At 47.2% G+C, this 20,145-nt stretch overlaps 1 protein-coding gene across 3 annotated transcripts in view; it reads left to right on the top strand.

Annotated features, from left to right (window-relative positions):
* The window catches only part of LOC115339806 (mitogen-activated protein kinase kinase kinase 3-like), an 83,240-nt gene that overhangs the window by 58,585 nt on the left and 4,510 nt on the right, over positions 1-20,145 (top strand). For 2 of the 3 annotated variants that reach the window (XM_030010298.2, XM_030010299.2), the window contains exons 8-15: positions 6,955-7,088; positions 9,865-9,938; positions 11,963-12,030; positions 13,987-14,079; positions 15,096-15,290; positions 16,151-16,299; positions 16,902-17,033; positions 19,717-19,846. In XM_030010298.2, coding sequence (XP_029866158.1) covers positions 6,955-7,088; positions 9,865-9,938; positions 11,963-12,030; positions 13,987-14,079; positions 15,096-15,290; positions 16,151-16,299; positions 16,902-17,033; positions 19,717-19,846 — 975 coding nt within the window. The remainder of the gene's footprint in view (positions 1-6,954; positions 7,089-9,864; positions 9,939-11,962; positions 12,031-13,986; positions 14,080-15,095; positions 15,291-16,150; positions 16,300-16,901; positions 17,034-19,716; positions 19,847-20,145) is intronic. The other variant, XM_030010300.2, reaches the window with a different exon arrangement.

Raw genomic sequence — 20,145 nt, forward strand, 5'->3', positions numbered from 1 at the left:
AGCCAGGCTGGCAAATGCCTAGTGTCTTCTTGCAGCCCTGCAGGGACTGGAGTTTGTTTGTAGCCTTGTGTGGTCTTTTCTTTGGTTTTCTGTGCTTGAATTTATGCTTTTCTTGCTTTCTAAAATACTCTGAGCTTTTTGAAATGACAAGTACTCTTGATAAACTGTCTGTAGGACCTTTTGTGTGAAGAACTGTGTAGGATTTTGTAGAGAGCAGAGTGCCTTGTGCAGAACTGGTAAAGCAACCCATAGGACTGTATAGCAGGGGTATAATTATTTGTATTACAACCTATAGGCAGGACTAACGATTTTGTCATACAGTGGACGTTCTCTGCCATGTCTGTGGGTGCTGGTCACAGGGTAATTTCCACAGATCCCTATTGTTTTCGTACAATTACTCAACTGTAGAAATGACAGCATCAGAGGCCTCGAATAAAGTGGGGCCCTCCTATACAAATATACATGAAGATATACTTCATCCTCCAAAGATCCTCTGTACTTACATAGCAGCAAACAGTTCCAAACTCTTTTCCCTGTGCAACAAAAGAGTATTTTTCTCCAAGGATTTGCCCTTTCTCTGTCTCATAGCCTGTGCTGCCTTGATAACATATCCTGTGGTTTGTTGCATCTCGGACAATGATATATAGGAAATGTTCTTCTAGGATAGGTCCATTATAGCCCCTTGTGCAGCCCTGCCCAACTCTTACTGAAGCCAGGGGTGGGTGGTACATGTACAAGAGCTCTCTTTGGGCCTTGTGTTTGGATGTACTAGGGTTGTCTTTTTCTATTGTGTTTTTTTTCCTAGCTCACATGGCTCTTGAGAGTTTGCCCAGAGTCTGGCAGAGTCACTAGATGAGCCTGAATGAAATGCACACACAAATACATGGTAAGGCACAGAGCCTCAGCAGAAACTGTGCTTGAGCAAAACATCTCTGCTGCTCTTTTTTTGGCGCTTGTTAAGCTGTTAATGTAAGCCAGCAAAGAGCTGTGGCACCGGGAGCTGTCACTGATGTGTGAACTGAGCGTGATGGGCAGAATTGATTCCATGTGTAGCTGTGCTAGGGAGATCAGTTCTTGCAAAGTTAGACTTTCCTACTAACTTTTATGCCATGCTTTGGCCTTTCCTTACTGTTTTGGAGCTGCTGTAATACCAAGACAGTTCCTGACCAGGACTGCACCACTGACCGTGAGGTGTCACTACCTTGAAGAGCACCCTGTAGATAAGACAAGGCAGACAAAGGAAGAGATATCAGCTCTGCAAGGGCGACAGCCTGAGGTACAGATGGATTTTGAGAGAATGCCTGAGTAGCAGAGTGGAGGAACAGGTGTAATGTGCTGGTTTAATCTAGGTAACAGAAGAGAAGGACTGGGCAGCATCAGATGTAGGATGTAGAGTGTGCTAACGTTGGGATCTTCAGGATGGTCTGCATGTTGATTGCTAATGCACCAAAACCAGTGTCCTTGGTGCTGTTAACATAGTTAGGCAGCAAAAGTAACCAATGCATGCTACAGTCATCTTTTTTTGGTTTTTTGTTTTTTTTTTTTTCTTCTCCATGCAGACCCTCAGTCTTGCTCTGAGTTTGAAAAGAGGTTGCAACAAAGTCTATGCACGGTAACGTGGAGTTATCTGGTATCTGTCTGAAGCTACTGCAGCTCTGCTTAGGAGGTGTTCACAATCCAGCAGATTCATTTTTTTGACCTCCTGAGTCAGAACTGGGTAATCTAGCAGCTGGGCAGAAACTCCAGCGAGCTGAAAGGGAGAGCAGTGTTTCAAACAGAGCATAAAACTGAACATCAGGCAATAGACAGAGATGATCCTGTGTTGTGGTTCCATGAACCAGGGATTTCACTGAATTGGGTGGATAGTCAAAAGGCAGCCTAAGAGGCTGGGATTTCTGTAGGAGAAACTATTCTTCACTTGCAGTTGCAAGGTATTTCACAGTGTTTGCTTTTGCTGTCATTAAAGTGGTTGCTGTCAAAAGACGATCTTAACTCAGTTCAGCTTTTCTCTTGAAACCACATTTAAAAGGAGATTTAAAGTGACTTTATAAAAAAAGGTAGTTCAGGGTCATGTTCTCAGTGTTTCTGGGATGTCTCATGTTTTTCTGCTGACTCTGCCATGTTAGCAGCAGCAAAAAATAATAAAACTGCATGTTGTTGGCACAAGCACATTGGAAGGGGGGTAGATGTTCTGGGGAAGATTTGGCTATTTTTGCTACTGCTGGACAGAAAATGTCTTGACTCCATGTCCCTGAAAAACCTTGTGCAAAGTCAATATTTTCTCCCCCCCCCCCCAACTTTTTCAGTGGAAATCCCCCCCCCTTTTTTTTTGGGGGGGGGGGTAGTGGAAAATGTTCCAGTTTCTTAGCGTCCAGCATCTGCAAATGTTCAGCTGAGTGCCAGGAAACTTTGGCTAAAATCTATTTGGGTTCTGGATTTTCAGATAACTGAGGGTTGTTTTTATTTACTTGGAGAAAATACATGTTTCAGAACATTATCCACAAATTATTCAAGAGCCCCATTCCAGAATCACTGTTTCAGCATAAACATTTTCCAAAAGCTTGCTTCCCCGCCCAGACCCCAACGGTGGCAAACCAGGTTGCTGAGCCATGGCATCATGTGCCTGCCAGCCCTGTCCAGACCAGGAGCAAATGCTGGTTGAGTCCAGCCTGTCAAATACGGACTAGCCATGGGAACAGCAGGACTTTCGCCTTGGAGAATTGCCACCGTAGTGATGGTGCCCAGGTTTTCATGGGTGCCTGGACACGTGGGCAGCAGCATCTAACCCCTGCTAGCACACTGGAAGGATTTGAATGCAGATCTCCAGAGAGAGATGGCGCAAAGACTTTGCTGGTGCACAGCCTCGCCAGATGACTCTGAGAAACAAAGGCCTGGAGGTGATATCTGTGCCATTAAATTCACAGGGACAGGACACGAGCACTGGTTGGCCGTTGAGGAGGTTGCTTAATCATAGCCCGTTCCCTGGCCAACCCTGCACTGTTGACTGCCGTCCTAGCAGTGCCCAGGTACAAACTGGGGTAGCATGGGCTACAGACCTGTTGCAGGAGTTGGGATGGATGAGACCCCCCCCTCTATTTTGAGAAGAGGAGGAGTATTTGGCTGTGTCCATCATGCCAGCTGCTTTAGGGCTTAGAAAATGGGCTCTGTCCTACTTACTGGTATAGAAGTAACCTGAAGTTTGCCTTAAAGCAAGATCTAGGAATCCATCCTCAAAGGGTCAGCATGGAGAGGAGGGAGTCTTGTAGGGGTCCTACTGAAAAAGAAGATATCAAGGGAGATTTGGTCCATCTGCTCACACCTCCCCTCGACAATCACAGAGTGAGAAATTTCCTGCAGGTTTACCTCTTCTTGTGCTGCTGCATCCTGAGCCCTGTGTTTCTGCCAGGGCTCAGCGGAGCGGCACATCTTGATGTCATGTCCCTCGTTCAGCTCTGTGGCGACGTCATCCCAGGGCTGGGCTCTCCGTGGCTGCAGCTGTGAGCGTAGGCGGCTGCCAGCAAACCCTCCCCGGCTCTGACTTTTAAGGGGCTTCTCCCCTCCATCGGGACCCCTGCTTGATGCTGATCGGTGATGGGTGAAGTTTTGGGAAGGACCTGCCAGGGCAGGGAAAGGGTGAAGCCAGGGAATGTGAAGGTGGAGGGAGGCCAACCCTGGCACAGGGGAGCTGGCTGTACGTGCAGCACCACAAACTCTGCACATACTGCATGAAAGACACTTCTTAAATAAAAATAACAGAAGGGAACATGAAAGACCCCAGTAGATGCCAGCAGTGACTGTAAGTCTCCGTGCTGGCCTGGTTCACCCTGCTCAGGACATGCTGTGCCCTAGTCTCAAATATATAGCTTTACATTAGTGTGTGTAACATGGAGCAGGAATCCCTTCCCAAAGCACCTTGCTTCAAAGGGTAACCGAGGTCAGATGCTCAACTGGTGCCAATCTGCAGAGTTTCTCTGAGTTCAGGAATCCTGAATAGACCTGCTGAGATCCGGCCAGCATTCGGCTTATAAAGAAGTGCCTCAGAGCCTGCCCCATCCCCGCTGGGTCTGAGGACTGAAGCTGATGTAATCCTGTCGACCCCAGGAGGACAGTCCCCTGAGGGTCTCCTCTCTCTGCCTGGTGCTGCTGCTGTTTCTTGAGTATTAGGTCAAGTGCGAAGACCATCCGTGATGTGTCAAACAGGCACATCTGCGCTTCTCTGTCCATTTCTTCCTCTGCCTCTGGGTTGGTAAAGCAGCATTATCTAATATATCCAATATGCCTTGTGTTGCCCCCACTATGAATTATGCCTGCCATTGAGTACCACAGTTGCTCTTTCTCCCTGACCCCTATTTTCCATTCCCCCCACCAGCAGCACTGAGATTGCCTGAGGTTTTGTTAATGGGGCAGGATAGGGCTGGAAGCAGGGGGAATCAACTCTGGGCTCTGGGGCTCTGCTCTCAACACCTCCTCGTGTTCCTCCCAGGCAGATGGGCATGCATGGTTGCAAAGCAGCAGCAATCAGTGCTCCTGGAGGTGTGAAGCTGCATAAATTACTTTGAGCAGTTCTTCTACCCAAACAGCCTGGCTGAAAGGGATCTGGTTCAATCCAGCAGTTTGCAGGTGTGTAAAAGCCTAAGCATTTTGTTTAACTTCCTTGCCTGCTGGGAAATGGCTAGTGTCTTATCCCCTTTTACAGTTTTTGGCAGGAAGTGTGACTCTGGAAGGTCAAACAAAACTGACCTGATGACTGGGAGTAGTTGTTACAGGCAAAGGCTTGATGTGAGATCATGCGAAGTCTTTACGCTTGTGATAAATCTCATTTAACTCCCTGGGTTCAAAGTCAAACAGGGCACATGCAGCTCTTTGTAAAATCCAAGTCAAAGACTTTCTGGGCAGTGAGTGGGTTGTTGCAGCAAGAGATCCCAGCACTGCACGAGCAGACCCACACCTCATCATAGCACTAACAGAAATGCTAAACAGAGCTAAGATACAGCGGTTACACCATGCCAAATCCTCTAGCAGCTTTTTGGAGCAAGAGCCACCCAAATGCCCTTATGCTGCATTCTGGATTGACATCTGCTAAGCAAACGAGGGGATGATAATGCAGTGATTTATCCAGGGTGCCCGAACTGTTAAATGGTTAAACGTTTGTTTATTTATCTTCAAAGAGAGGATGCCGTACTTCCCAACTGGTTTTGTTTTTAGGGCTGGTGGAAAGCCAGTTCATTATGAGCGCAGCAGCACTCGAGAGATTCTCTCCCCTTGATCTTGGCATTACTTCAGTTGGACTTTTTTCACTGTGTTCTTATCCTGCAGGAAATCTGTGAAGGGGAAAATAGGAAGAAGAAAAAAAGTAACTCAAAGCCATATGACTCTTATTTTTACAATCTGAGCAAGGAGTTTGTAGGAAGATGTACCATGGGACAGAGATATCTATGTATTTGCTATAAATCCAGCAAGCCTGATTTAGTGATCTTTAATGCTGGTGTGACACTGTTAACGTTAGAAGCTCCTGATGCATATCAGCTTAAGTGAAAGGTGGGGACTCGGATTTGCAGTGTTGATCACGCTGATGGATTTATGCCAGAGATCAATCTGGCACAGTAACTGTGATGCGGAATAGCAGCAGAAGAGGCAGAAGCGTTGTGCTGATTGATCAGTGTTGACTATTCATGATGGGATAGGCCCCTTCCCAGTACTTTGTTTTGCAATATTGTGCTTAGCCTGGGCATGTTGTTACCAAATGGTAGTAATGAACCAAAGAGTTGGCAAGAGTGCCGTAAAAAATGGATAGAAAGTGTAAGGAAATGCATCTCCATGTGCTTTCTAACTTTTCAAGGATGAGTGCTTTCTAGAACTCTGCTTGAAAAGAAGTTGTTTTGTTGTGTGAAGGCTCACATTGCACAATGCTGCCTGGTTAAAGCTCCAGCATGGAACAGCACGGACCTCCGTCAGCAATTCCTTGCCATGAAGTGATGACAGCCCAGGGATGGAGGGGAGGGACTGCAGAAGGACAAGCAGAGCCAAGCCTGTGCATCTGGGCCAAGTGAGGGCAACACTCCCTAAAGCCTAAAAAGGCACAAGGAATCATTTAGGGTGGATTTGGGTGAATAAGGGGGAGGAGTGGGATGTCCACGTAAGGAAGCTGTGGAATTCTCTTCCAGAATAGAAAACCCCCTTTTGCAAACGAGCCCTGAGGGGGAGCCTGTGAAAGCCTTGCTGTCTGTGCTGAGGTGCAAACTTAGGGGTTTCCAGGTGGCTCTGCCTGGTGTGGAGGCTCTGCCAGCTGCAAGTGTGGAGCCTCTGGGGCTACAGACGGGGGAGGCAACTCTCCCTTGGCAGGACATGGGACAAGCTGATCCCGTAGATTGTTCCCCTCCCCATGGTTGTCGGCTTTGAGGGCTGGTTTTTCTTCCTCTTTACTTTCATATAGGAAGGGGGAGAGAAGAGGGATATGTGAGTTCAAATTGTTTTCCATATAAGAATTGTTAAAGTGATGTTGCACTGAGTTCACCTGAGCTGTTCCCCAGATTGCTGACCAAGGCAGTGATGTGATCCAGGGAGGAAATGCCTGGAGGTCAAAGAGGGAGGTGGGTTTGGAGTTTGTGTTTTGCTTTGAGATTGACTGATTGTATCACAACAAAATTCTGGAGCCCTTTTCTTTCTGGCATCGACAGAGCACCTGGATACAGTGCAGAGCTCTTAGGATCCAGGGTAGGTTGAAGGCCAAGACTGCTAGATGTTGCGTGGCCCCACAGTAACAAACTGTCCCTGTTGTAAAAGCTTTTTAGGATGCCCATGAACAGTATCGCATCTCTAGCTCCTCCGTTTCCTTCCACACAAGTTCAAACCCAGCAGCATTTCCAGGAGGTCTGTGATCACTGGAACACTGTCTCTGGAAGGACTTGGATGTGGCAACTCCTCTCCTTGACCTGTTCCTTTCCCTTGTCCTAGGCTCTCTGCACACTGGCCGGAGTTCTCCGCCCCCAGGGAGTGTTCCTGAAGAGCAGCAGCAGATCGCTCGCCAAGGATCCTATACCAGCATCAACAGCGAGGGCGAGTTCATCCCCGAGACCATGGATCAGAATGTAAGTGGGCCAGGGCGTGTGGGTTAAACCAGGACAGTGTTAGGCACGAGGGAGGCTGCACTGTGAGTGGCGTTCCCACCATTAAATTCCCAGCGGGCCCTGTGCATGGGGCTCAGGCCAGCTTTTTCCAGGAATGGGTGCCCCCGGGCTTGACATGCTCAAGAAACAGCAGGCCTGATTTCCAAGAACCCTAAAAGCCAGCTGCAGTAGTGATAGCAACATGCTCAGGCACCCTCAGGTAGCTCTGGATTAGCATAGATCTGGGACACGCATGCATGCCAGCTGTCGGGCCCTCGTGGCCGCAGCCTTCCCGGATCCTGGGGACCACGAGGGAGTGTGCCAAGCGACCGATTGCCTGCGATTGCAACAGCTTGGGGATGTCAGCAGCTCTTGCTTCTTCCCGTGTGCTGTTTCTGCCTGAGCTCCAGTTACAGTTCTTGGCCCTGCCCACAGCCTCTCTCTGCGGTTTTGTCTCTCTGTCCCTCCCCCATATATTTTTTTTTTTCCTCTCTTAATAAGGAGTTTGGATATTCCAATCCCTCAGTAATAAAAGAGCAGCTAGTTCTTCAGCACTGTGATGAGCAGTACCTCTTCCTCCAGTCAATCTCGTACCCACGATGGGGGAAACTCTGCAGTGTCAAGGGACCAGAGGGGGAGCAGCTTACATCTCCTTCTCCATTTGCATCTCTGTTCAAGCTATAGCTCCAAAGAGCTTAGTATAGGTCCTGAGAAGTCAGCTGGGCTGTCTGGGCACAAAATTAATTCTTGCAAAGCTCCTGGAAGGGCAGGATTAGGTCCACAATTTGCAGGAGGGTTGGCCATGCAGGAGGGACATGGAGGGACATCTGGAAGGCACTAAGCTCACTCCAGCAGGCTGCTGTGACGGCCCCCAAGGATCTTGCATGGGGAGACGTTCATTTCCTACACTCAAGTAGCACCCACTGGTTTCCCTTTTGTGTGCAGGCTGTGCCAGTGTTTCCATGGCAAAGTTGTGTTTTCAACAGTTTATTATACAGCCATTAATAAAATAAGAAGTCACTCCGGGTGAGTCTTGGCAGCATCAGAGTGCAGATGTATTTTGTGCTCCTTGCAGCCAAAAGTTGGCTTTCTATTGTTTTCACATGCCTTCCAAACACGTTTGGTAGGATTAAGACAAAGTGTGTCTGTGTGCAGGGGGAGGGTCCCCATGAACCCTCCTGGGTGTAAATCAGCACAACTCCACTGGCTGTTAATGGAGCTCTGTTAGCATTAGCTGAGCCCTGAGCCTGCTCCTGCTGAAGGTTCCCAGATGCTCTCCTTGCTTTTCCCCAGCATCACTCTGTGGGTGGCCTTCTGCCCTTCTCTGGCAAATTAAATGCAGGAAAAAGGAGATTTGGGGATGGTTTGGGTTTTTGGTTTTTTTTTATCTCTTCTCATTGAGCAGCCATGCTTTTCCCCATATGGGCTTTGCCCTCAGAATATTCTTGTGCCTGGTGGAAAAACCACTTAGAAGCTGGTGCTTGCTGCCTTTTGGGGGATGCCCCTGTGCAAGCCTGTGATGTAACTGCGGTCTTTGCCTTGACACCAGCTTGGCAGATGAACAGAGGTTGAGTATGGAGCCTGCTCAGATTCCCAATTTTATGCTTTTGAGAAATGAGTCTGTTTCAGCATTATTTTAACTGCTGGGGGAGACCTGGCATGGCTGACAGAGGTGGGGAGTGGGGTCTAGCAGGGGTCTTGCTCCTCTTTGGCTAGTGCATTTTGAAGGATAAGGCTTTGGGGTAAAAACTGGGAAGCAGAGAAAAATCGTACTGTCCAATTGGGACTGTCCTGCCAAAACAATGCGAGCTGTTATGACAACCAGTTGAGGAGGTTGAACGCAGGAACAGCGCATGGAAAGGGAGGCTGTTGCTGTACAGGAGGAAGGAGCAGCGATGTGGGTCCAGGAGCCAGCAAAGGGTGACTCCACGTGGTGTTTAACCCTCGTTGCTCAGCTTTCCTGGGAACGAGCTAGGCTTGGGGCTGGCTTCAGAGTAGGGGTTAGCGAGTGTCCACAATGGGTCTGCAGCCAGGAGGAAACATCGTACTGACCGCAGCATAGCGTGGCCCTGAGCAAGCACTGCTCCGCATAGAAGTGCACATAGCCCCTAGGTTTGCTACCCAATACAAAACCTCTATTGTTACTAACCAGCTATAAATAACCCCGTCCAGTACAATGTCTCATCCAGGAAGCAACACAACTTCAGCTTTTGACTCACTGAGCTAGTGAGAGCCAAGCCAGTTCCTCCAGCCAAAAGCCCTGATGATGCTTCACTTATCACCGGAGAGGAAGGCTGGTCTTGTGTGCCAGGACACCTTGGGGAAGTCAGGAGTCCAGGGCTGTGATCCTGGCTGTGGTGCACAATAGCTGCTCGGCCTTGGGCACATCATTTGTGCCCTGATTTTTTTTTTTTTAATTACTTTTTTTTTTTTTTAAACAAATACTTGAGCACTTTGAATCTCATTGACTTCTCAGCATGGTTTCAACATCAGGGTGCTAATTATCTTTGCCTCGGCTTCCCTACTAGTAAATAGCAGTTGGAAAGAACAATAATCCAAAGAGGGCATCATAAATGGATTTCCATGGGGAAGAAAACTTTTGTTAGATTGGATCTCATCTCTACTGGAGCTGGCACCAGCTGGTGTAAATCAGCTGTCTTCAGTGGAGCCTTGTTGACCCTGCAGAGGTCTGCTAGTGCTGGAGCTTGAAGAGCTACGGTTTATGGTTTCATTGTTTTCCCTTTTCTTTCACTGTCAGATGCTTGAAGCTTTCATCAGCCCTGATGAGTCACTGTCTGGGAGCTGCCAGTCGCTGGACAGATCTGTGGACAGGTGAGTCGTGCACGTCACCAAGTTCAGAAGCTGAAATGCAGCCTCCGCTCCATAGTGGGAGAGGAGTGGGATTAGTGGCATCCCCTGAGGTTCCTGTTGGGATGAGGATGCACCTGAGAAAAACAAATTTCTCCTGAACGCTAAAAACCAGATCCTAGCACAGACATCTGTGCGATGGTATGACTTGAATTGCAGTAATCTGAGCTGGACAAAGTAGCTGGGGATCTGCGGACAGCCTGGCTTTGTGTGCCCCAGTTTTCTGCTTCGATCAGATCCCTTTCCTACCCCCCTGGCTTTCTGCAGTCACCAGGTCAATACTCCGTTAGCCTCTACGTGTCACCTCCTCCCCAGGCATGCTGTCTGCTCTGCGTTGACCACTTGTAAATTCGGCAGCCCCTGTACACTGCCAGCAGCCACAGGCGTGTCAGTCAAGGTGCTGAGGACACCAGACGAGCAACAACTAAGTTTAGCTTCTCAGCAGGAAGCAACTAGGACACGTTGTACTAACACAGGCTGCAATTCAATAGTTGGTGCGGCTGGTTGGTCCAAGCTCACACGTGCACAGCAACTGTATGTCTGCTGCTGTGCACAGTAGGCTGTGTATAAGACACAGTGTCCTTTTGGGAAGCAGTATATCTTTTTTTCCATCTGCATCAAAGATTTTCTTTTTTTTTTTTCCCCCCGTTGTGTTTGCCATACAGCATCGAGGCTGTGTTCCAGCAGGTCTGCGTTGTGTTGATTTGATTGTGTAGCGTGCTTTGGGTTTGCAGCTCTGTGTGCTTTGGATCTGTCTCAGCATCGATGTCCGTTTCCTTTTTGTGGCTTTTAATAATTTCCTGTGATGTATTTGCTCATTGTTGCTGCTGTATCGAAGCTGGATTCCTTGTGCTCCCAGCCTCTATGCCCCAGCTTTGCTTTTGCATAGACTTTGCTAGGAAGAACAGAAGGAGCATGGCCTGGTTGTAACACTTGATTGTGAACTGAGAGAAGAGTGTTTGGCATGGTTGCGAGAGGGTAGTATGGATTGATTTCACATACAAAGAAGCAGGCAGCTGTTGTCAGTCATGGGGTTTAGGAGCTGGAAAAGGCACAAGGAGGGCTGTGTTCTTCAAAGGCAGAAAGAGGAGTAAGTATGGCTATTCCTGCAAAGATGTAGCTGAGCCCTTGCAGCCAATTGCTTGAGATGGCATTAGCCTCAAGAGGGCACAGCTAGTCACCAGGCATCGTGACAAGTCTGATGCTAAGAAATAACACAACAAATTCCTCTTTGCTGTAGCAAACCTGCTGTGATCAGCTTTGACATGAGTAGATTTCAGAGCACTTTACAAAGCAGATTTCTACTACTGTGCCAATTTTGTTAAAAGGGAGAGTGGAAAAGCAACCTGTGCAGATCACCCTGTTGGCCTTTACAGAGGCTGGGGTGAAATTAGGATTGCTGAGATCCCCTTGCAGTGCTTTATCATCCTCTCAATGTAGTTTAAAGACCTTGAGCCTTGAAGTACCAGTCTTGCATTCTCCCTCCTGGTCTTCTGCGAAGGTGCGTGTGCCCAGTTGTGGTACAGACCTTCCTGTGTGAGGAAGGTGGGGGATTATGTTGTAGAGAAGGGGAGACCCGCATGAAGGTCTCCAGTGTGTACATCTGCAGCAACTAAGCAATGTTCATAGAAAGCAGAGTTGCACGGTTGAGCGCTTGACCTTGAGGGAAGAGACATCTGCAGCCCTCCTTTTGTGCCATCTTGTGCATAGGTGCTATGGTCTTTGGCTGCTTCTTTTCAGCCTCGTGACTCTGTTTTTTGCAGCATCCCTTTTGTTTGCCACAGGAACAAGCTGTGATCCAGCAAAAAAACAATCTTCATTCTTGTGCAGGTTGAGGATGGGAGCTCAGTTTGGTCTACTGGGCTGATCAGTGATCAGTGCATCTTGTGGTGTAGCCTGTCCTTTCTGCTTGTAATCACTTCCTAATTCATTCCATAGCCTTTCTGATATAATAAAGTGTATCTTTTTTTTTTTTCATCTCTTTGCAGCCCTCCCTTTACCCAAACCCCTGTTCCTGGAAGGAAGACCCATCCCAAAGACAGTCTTGATTGCATGGGTAAGCACTCTTGGAGGTTTGTAGTTGCTTAAAAGTATGAAAAGCATGTAGTAAAGAGACTGGATAAAGGCTATTAGAGGGATGGTACTGCATGAAAAGTAATTAAAAACAATCAATCAAACAAACAGCTCCATTTCTTAGTTTACACTTCAAAAATGACCCTGCAATGATGAAACATGAATGTTTCCTAAAATCAAAAGACCCAGAGCATGAAACACAGGCAGGGCTGATCTTGTCATCATTAACCCTTCTTGGCTCTGTAGTAATAGTGGTAGCACCGAAGAACCTTTGGGCCTGGTTTGGGAATCAATTTACAGCAACAACAGTCCAAACTGGGTAGCAAGAGCCCTGAAGTAAATGGATGCAAGCAAGTAAAGCTGTTTGAAAGATCGGAGTTGAGTTGTGTGTTGAAAGAAATTGCTGAGGGGGCCTTGCTTTTGTATTTGGAGACAACTGCGAGGTTCTGCCAAGCTGGAAACAGCTTTGTGGGATCATCTTTTGTCTCTGTTAGTACCCATGAGCTGCACTTTCTGAATCCTGACTTCCTACATAGCAAAAGCCAAGTCCCAAACTCTCTAGGGAGTTATACCTCTTCCACGTGCTTTAATAATTATCTGCAATACCGCAAATGCTGTTAGAGAAAGTGTATTGGTAACTTGCAAGGATCTTCGGTTACTGCTTAATCACTTATAAACATCCAGCTGGTTAAATCATGGAAACTCTGTAATAGTGTAATGACTTTCACTATTAAAAATGAGCAAATAGGAGTCAGCCTGTGGCATGATAACTCATTTCTGGCCTGAGGCAGGATTTCTAGATTGAACTGTAGACATGAAGCTGCAGTCACTCCACGTCACTGAAGGTTTTAATACATCCCTAGAGGTAGGGGAGGCATTTTGCTTTGAGACACTACTCTGCATCGTTGCTCACACGTGGCTTGCGGAGAACCTTTTGACCTGTCCTTGTTGCTTTTCTTGCTGACCGTATTTCAGCCATTATGCACTCCTCTTGCGCGCTGCTGTAATGGGGAAATCATGCTGAAGTGCAGCAGAGGCCAGGAACGGTCTCCAAGGAGCGGCTCCTGGCCCCAGGCTAAGACAAACAAACAATCAGAATGGACTGTGTCATTAGAGTTGGATGGAGGAAAAACAGGAGGTGAAAGATGGGGGGGGGAAGTGGCAGATATTTTAATCTCAAATTATTCAGTGCTACCAGCAATGGCTTTCTGTGCAGCATTTTTTTTATTAAAAAAATATGTCCTTATCTCCTATGTCCATCCATCTCTCTCATAATCTCATGTCTAATCTAAACTCTGATGGTCTTTAATCCCTTCTGTATATTCTAACTCTATCTTTCTAGCATTTAATCAAAGTAAATATAAAAGTTTGGACCTCTGGGGTATAAATTGGTCTCTGTCTTTCAGAGGTCAGGAGTTGCATCTGAAACGAAAGAGGGGAGAGATTGTCCGGTGTTAGCCAAGTGCTGGATTTTTGCATTTCCCTGGAAATAGCTGATATCAGAGCAGAGGTTTTGGAGTAAATGGATCTGGGCCTAACCCTGCCTGGCAGTTCTGTTTCCACGCTAATTTTTGCATTTTCCATGTGCAAATAAGATGTTTAGTGCTCTGTCTTGGAAACCAGGCGTAGTCTATGTTAATCCCCTGCCTTGTATTTGAACAGTGTAGGCCAGGGTCCATAAAGTAAGCAGTTAAACCTCTTTGATTTAGGGGCCCCAAGACCAGTGTGTCTAGCCCTTATTTTCCACTAAGGAGTATGTCACTGTGGACAGATTTCGGAGTGAGCCTTGGGAAATATACACTCATGTAAATGAACAGCTTGTCACTTTGTTCTTGCCTGTAATTCAGCATGAAGACCAGAATGCTTTCCCATAAGAAATGCTCTGGGCGTTTGATACTGAGCTGATCTCAGAAACACGTGTCTTCTTCCCTCCTGTCAGATTTCGACATCCCGTTCTGCGAGAGGTTTGGTAAAGGTGGGACCTTCCCGAGGCAGTACCACCTCTCCCAAAGTCGCAAGGACTACAGTGACGGTAAGAAAATGATGGAGGGTAGCAGGGGAGGGAGGTGCTCAGTCCAAGATCTCGATGGCTTTTGACACTGCCTAGGACTGAAGAGACTTGGGAAGGAGAGGTTTCTAATAAAGGGAGAACCACCAAGTAATTTGTGTTTCACTTGTGTATTCTGAAGAGGATCCTCTGTGAGACCTTGTGGGTCTGGGGTTGGGAAGTGCTGAGCATCTACAGCATGTATGAAAGTCAGTGCTCAGCATCTCCTCTGCTTACACCTGTTTTAACTTCACCACATGGATGACTGGCATTTCTCATCCCTGGCAATATCAACCTTTCTGTTCCCCTAAATTGCTTGCTTTTGAGGATGCTTGTTTGTGACCTTTACAGCAGGTTTCTCACAGAGCTGTAGGAAATCCCCTAGCAATTTCAGGGTAGCAGTATCTGTTCACATCTCTGTTTTAAGCTGGTGAGCTCTGAGCTTTGGGGACCACTCCATCACCTTCTTGCTCCTCTTTCTTTCATTGTATGAGACTGCAAGTGGTGGGAGGCAAAACTGAATAAGAATCAAATTCCCTTGGAAAAAAAATGCTGAGGACATGCAGACAGCATATTGAGCCTTCCAGACTGAACTTCATCTCTCACTGACACCACCCTTGTGAAAGCAGTTATCACGAAATCTGGCACTGCTTGTGTGGTCATTTGTATTGTGGACTTAGGGGATGGCAGGGATAATTTGCAGAGTAAATCCCTGCCTGGTCAGAGTTTATTTGTGATTAACAACCAACAAAACCCCTAATGCAATTAAACTGTTGTGTACCCACTGGAAACATCTGCATTAGATGTAATGCCTGCTGTTAACAACTCTTAAATTGAATTAAAAATGTTCCCAGGGCTTTGCTTCAGTTTCATTAAACTTATTTCGTTTAATTTGAAGAGGTGCATCACTGGATTTGGAAAGCAATGTAAGAAGGTGGTGATAGGTAGATCCAAGCTGGTGTGTGCATTCTTGCTATAACTCTTCCCCTTTTCTCCTGCAGGCCGGAGGACTTTCCCCAGGAGTTACTTCCCACAGGAGAACCTGTTTCAGCTTGTCCCTTCTAGCCGAACTAAGAGCTTTAATGGGGACAGCAAGCTCAGCACCTTGCAGTATGACGAGTACAGGCCCAAATGGTGGAACAATTGTGAAAAAGGTCTGCAGGTCTTCAGCACCTCCCCTACAAAAGCTAGGAACTGTAAGTGAATCAAAGCCACTAGTGTCTGAGGTCTCAGTACATCCAGGTCTTGACAGAAAATTGCGTTACCATGACCTGCTGAGTTACTGGGTGTCAGCTAAGCTAACCATGTGTGAATGCACTTTGATTCCACCCCCAACGTGAGGCTCACTGCGCTTGCTTATGTCTCAATGAGGAAGATTTAATACAACACACTGTATCTTACCTTGGCCTTGAGCTGAGATCGTGTGTAGGGTCAGCTGGTGTTCATCACTTGCTGAGTGTGTTGGACTGTCGGTGTGCTCATGCAGCAGAAGCTTCCAGGAGACTTGGGATGTGGGAGTGAATGCGTACAGAGGCTCCGTTCCTTGGCTTACATTGCTATCATCCCAGCACCCAAAGGTGGTGTTGCAGGCTGCTCTGGTATTGCAAGACTGCCCATGCTATAGAATTTGGTGCATTCTGGGCCTGTTTGGTAATGGGTAACAACCTAGGAATGACCAGTGAAATAAACTCTTTACTGGTCCCTGCCTGGGTTACTGCTCTGCCATGCTGTATCCTAACCACTCCTATAGCAGAGGAGAGAAAGTCCGACATTGGCTAAGAAAGCAGTTTTTGGAGGAAGGACTCTTAAAGAAATGTGACTTTTCTGGGACTTGTTTCTGCTTTATACTAATGCAGACTGGGGGACTTCCCACACACACACCAGTAGCACTAGTGCAGTTAAAACTGGTTTGTTATGGTGCCCGTGGTGAGGTCATTCACTGCCTGCCCTGGTGAGCTCATTATGAGCCTGATCAGCATTCTGTAGGCTCAGATGGACCCTGATGCTGAAGTCTTCCTGCTGTGCTCTTCTCTCAACCCTCTCCTCTCTTGTGTAGCCCTGCAGGCGCCTGTGAACTGGAGGCTGGGGAAGCTGCTTGGAAGAGGAGCTTTTGGGGAAGTTTATCTCTGCTACGATGCTGACACTGGCCGGGAGCTGTCAGTGAAGCAGGTGCCTTTCGACCCTGACAGTCAAGAGACAAGTAAAGTGAGTACGAGGGCAGGACTGCGTTCTGCAGCATGTTGGGGAATTGTGGGCTGGAGGCTGAGGGTAGAGGTGGCAGAGGGGTCCGTGTCCCTGATGGAAGACAGCGTGCGGAGGCAGTATGTGTTGTTTTCCCTCTTCGGAGTGGTCCTGAATGGCTTGTGGCACCAGTCAGCATGCTCTGGTGACTTCTCTATCTCCTAGTTCCTTGGTCATGTTGTCCTGCTCTGTCTCAAGTATCATCTCTTGCAGGTCTGTCTGCTCTTCCTTAGTTTTGGCCTTGCTCCCTTCACCTTCTTCCCACTCTGGGTACTGCATTAGCTTTGCTGGTGTCTTCATTCACATCTTTCCGGAAAAACTTCTTGAGCACAAGTAATAATAAGTAAACCTGTCTCAAAGCCAAGCCCTTGTGTATATTCTATCTGTCTTTCTCCTTACCTTTTTCTTAGGGCAGCGCTTCTCGTTTCTCAGCCTTATGTGGATGGTGTCCTAGTGGGCAGATTCACAGGTGCTATGAAAAGAGTGCTCAGCATCGAGCAATATTTGGATAATATTCCCAAAGTAACCGTTCCCTTTTGTCACGAAGCATGTCTGTTCTGTTGCAGGAGGTGAATGCCTTAGAATGTGAGATTCAGCTGTTGAAGACTCTCCGTCATGACAGGATAGTGCAGTACTACGGGTGCTTGCGGGATCCTGAGGAGAAGAAACTGTCTATCTTTGTTGAATACATGCCAGGGGTAAGTGCGGTTCCTGCTAAAGATTGTCCTGAGTGACAGAGAACAGATTTAGACTGCCCTGGAGTTTGGTGAAATTTGGATCTGGAGTTAAACTGTTCAGCTGAGCTGCTCTATGAGCCAAACCAAAACAGTGGATGCATCCCTGAGGTTTGGGAAAGCTTAGGTTATGAGTCAGATGTCATGGTGAAGCCCCTGAACATGCACAGGGTAAAATCAAAAGCCTTGAAGGCAGGTTTTAGGTTTGAATCTTGGAGCAGGGTGTGTTCACAGTCTGGAATCTGAACTTGGTGAATGTGGGACATGATCCAGATCTGGCTCCAAACACTGTGGCCTGAGCCCATCCTTAAGTATTTATTGCAAATCCCTGCAGGAAAAGCTAATAGTACAACTGTCCACCCACAGCTGTCACCAATTATTTATGGCTTTCAGCACGTGTGTATTAAAAACAGTGTTACTCGCTTGTAAGTCTTCTCTTGTTCAAGACAGAACTTTTTCTTGGTAGCATTATCCTCTCGTGCAGGAGTGGCTTCAGTTTGTGACTTTGCTGATGTAGGATGAGATAGCCCTGGGGAAAAAGAAGATCAGAAAGCTTTGAGAGAGTCTAAGAAGGGGCTGGAGAATGTAGGCAGATTAGCTGAACATCTCTTTCTCTGTTTGCGAGCATGTGAATTACATCAGCTATCTAGACGAAGTCATTGGTTGGTATAAACTACCATAACTCTATTTACATTGCCAGAGGATCTGTTCTCCTAAATCCTGCCTGTCCAGTTGGATTCATTCCCCAGAGTGTGGGAGAATAAACCCTTGTTCATACAGAATCTGTAAGGTCAGAAGGGACTATTAAGTCATCTGGTCGCAAATAATTTTGGTCATTAGTAAGCGTGCTAGAAGCTCTCCTAATGCATCTTGCACATGAGTAATCAGGTGGACTTCCACGCATTTGAGTCCCTTCCAAGCCCTGTCCTCCCTCTCTCCTGTAGGCAGGCATCTCACTTTCAGGCCTTATCAGGAGGCATGGACCCAGAGGAGTAAACTCCAGGAGTTTCAGCAGTCTCCTTGCCGCTTATTCTGCAGCGTGCCGATGTTTGTTAGCAGTCAGGAAACTAACATTTGATACTGGGGCAGTGTCCAGCAGGGCTGGAAGTTGAATATTTGTTTTTTTTAATGATAAACCAGAGCTCTGACCAAATACAGATTGATTTCCGTGCTGCAACAACGGCTCATTTCACAAAAGCAGCTCAGGGCTTTTGTTTCCAAGGCCAGTGGAAGTGAATGAGTTCGCAAACCTTGCAGGACAGCAGCTCTGCAATGCTGGGTCTGGCCAAGCTTCTGATTTAACACAGCCAACTTGGCAAAATTTTCATAGGGTCAAGCTTGGGTGCACCATTAGCCTGGCATTCTTATGATTGCCCCCATTAAAGGGCTGACTCTGTCTTTTCTGTGCTGCCCTGCCTATAAACTATTTTTTTGAATTTATGCTTGGAAAACAGAATGGTTTATTTGACCACAGGCCTTGAAGACCCTGTTTTCCCTTCTTGTTTGATGTCCCCCCATCAGGGTGAGGGAGGCCAGGTTAAGAAAGGTTGTTTGGTTGTGGGTGAGGAAACATACCCTGCATACAAGTTCTATGAGGGGGTAATTTCAGAGCATCTCAGGCTACTTCAGCAGCAGTGTGAAAGGAAATGGAGAGGCCCATCCATAGGATCACCACCAGCCTCAAAAGAAGGCCAAAGCAGTAGCTGGGCAGAGCAACAGCAGAGGTGGGTGGATGTGGAAAAGCTGACACAGTTTGAGTGACTGACTTGGAGCAGAACAGCCCGCTGTTTCCAGAACAGAAGGACTATGGCAATCTTGGATCAACCCCAGAGCTGCAGGACAGGCAGAAACAGGATGAGTTTCCCCTCCTGCTTTCCAGCTAATCTGAATACTGGAGGTAAAGCTGGGTGCGACCTCTCTGAACTCCAAATCTGCCTTTGGTTCATCTGTGCTAAAACCCAGCTCTTGGCATAGTGAGGGACATCCATTTCCAAGTGGACAGAAAATAGAGCTAAAACCAAGGGGGTCAACCTCTTGCAGATGATAGATGTCTGCACCCCTGCTTCCTTTCCTCTTTGATCAATAGAATCAAACCAGTAGGAGCCTGCATGCCTGGGTCAGAAATTCAGGTACTTGCAAATTGTCTACCCTGGGTCGTCTTGTTGAAGCAGTCCCATGTGGGGCTGAACATGTCCCTCAAGAGTCTGTCTGCCTCATGGCAGTGGGTGCTCCTTGCTGTGAGAAGCTGTGGGAGGAAGCTTCAGTGAAGACTGACTCATCAGCTTGGCCCTGAAGAACTAGTCGAGTTGATCCTCTCACTTGAGTTGTAACTCCTCATCAGTTTAGTCCTTCTCCATGAGCTATTGGTGACGTCCAGCCACTAGAGGGGGAAAAAGATCTGTAATGTTGGCAGAAGGTAGCACTGATACGCACCAGAGACCATACCTTTTTCTCCATGGGGATCTGGGACACTGAGGACAAGTCTTTGCTCCATTCAGCACTTAGTGGATTTTTATCTTGCTGTTTCTACAGCAGAGTGGGGGTTTTTGAGCTGGAAGGTAGAGTGGTCAGGAAAGTTTAAAAAGTCACTGTGACATGATGGTTCTGCTGGTCCTTACGGTTGGTGCGTGTTGTTTCTTTGCAACAGGGCTCAATAAAGGACCAGCTAAAAGCTTACGGTGCTCTGACCGAGAACGTCACACGGAAGTACACCAGGCAGATCCTGCAGGGAGTCTTCTACTTACACAGCAATATGATTGTCCACAGGGACATTAAAGGTGAATAGATAAAACAGAGAAGCTTCTTGGTTGCTTGCATTTGTTCAACCCAACCTCCTCCCGTCCCAATATAAATTCTTGTGCAAAACATAGTGCTGGGATCTGGTATTTAAAGTATTTTTGTCCCTGGCCTTCACCAGCTTGAACCATGAGAATCTTGAACGAGCAGCTGAAACCAAAATCTTGTGCTGTTTTTCTGCTTGGGAAGCCCAGATTAATTATTCTTGAAAGGGATTATTGTTAACTGGCCTTACACACCTAAAAACCTGGTGTAACATACCCAAGAACTGAGAGACCCT

This window comes from Aquila chrysaetos, chromosome 3 (assembly GCF_900496995.4).
Source record: "Aquila chrysaetos chrysaetos chromosome 3, bAquChr1.4, whole genome shotgun sequence".
Classification (NCBI taxonomy): domain Eukaryota; kingdom Metazoa; phylum Chordata; class Aves; order Accipitriformes; family Accipitridae; genus Aquila; species Aquila chrysaetos.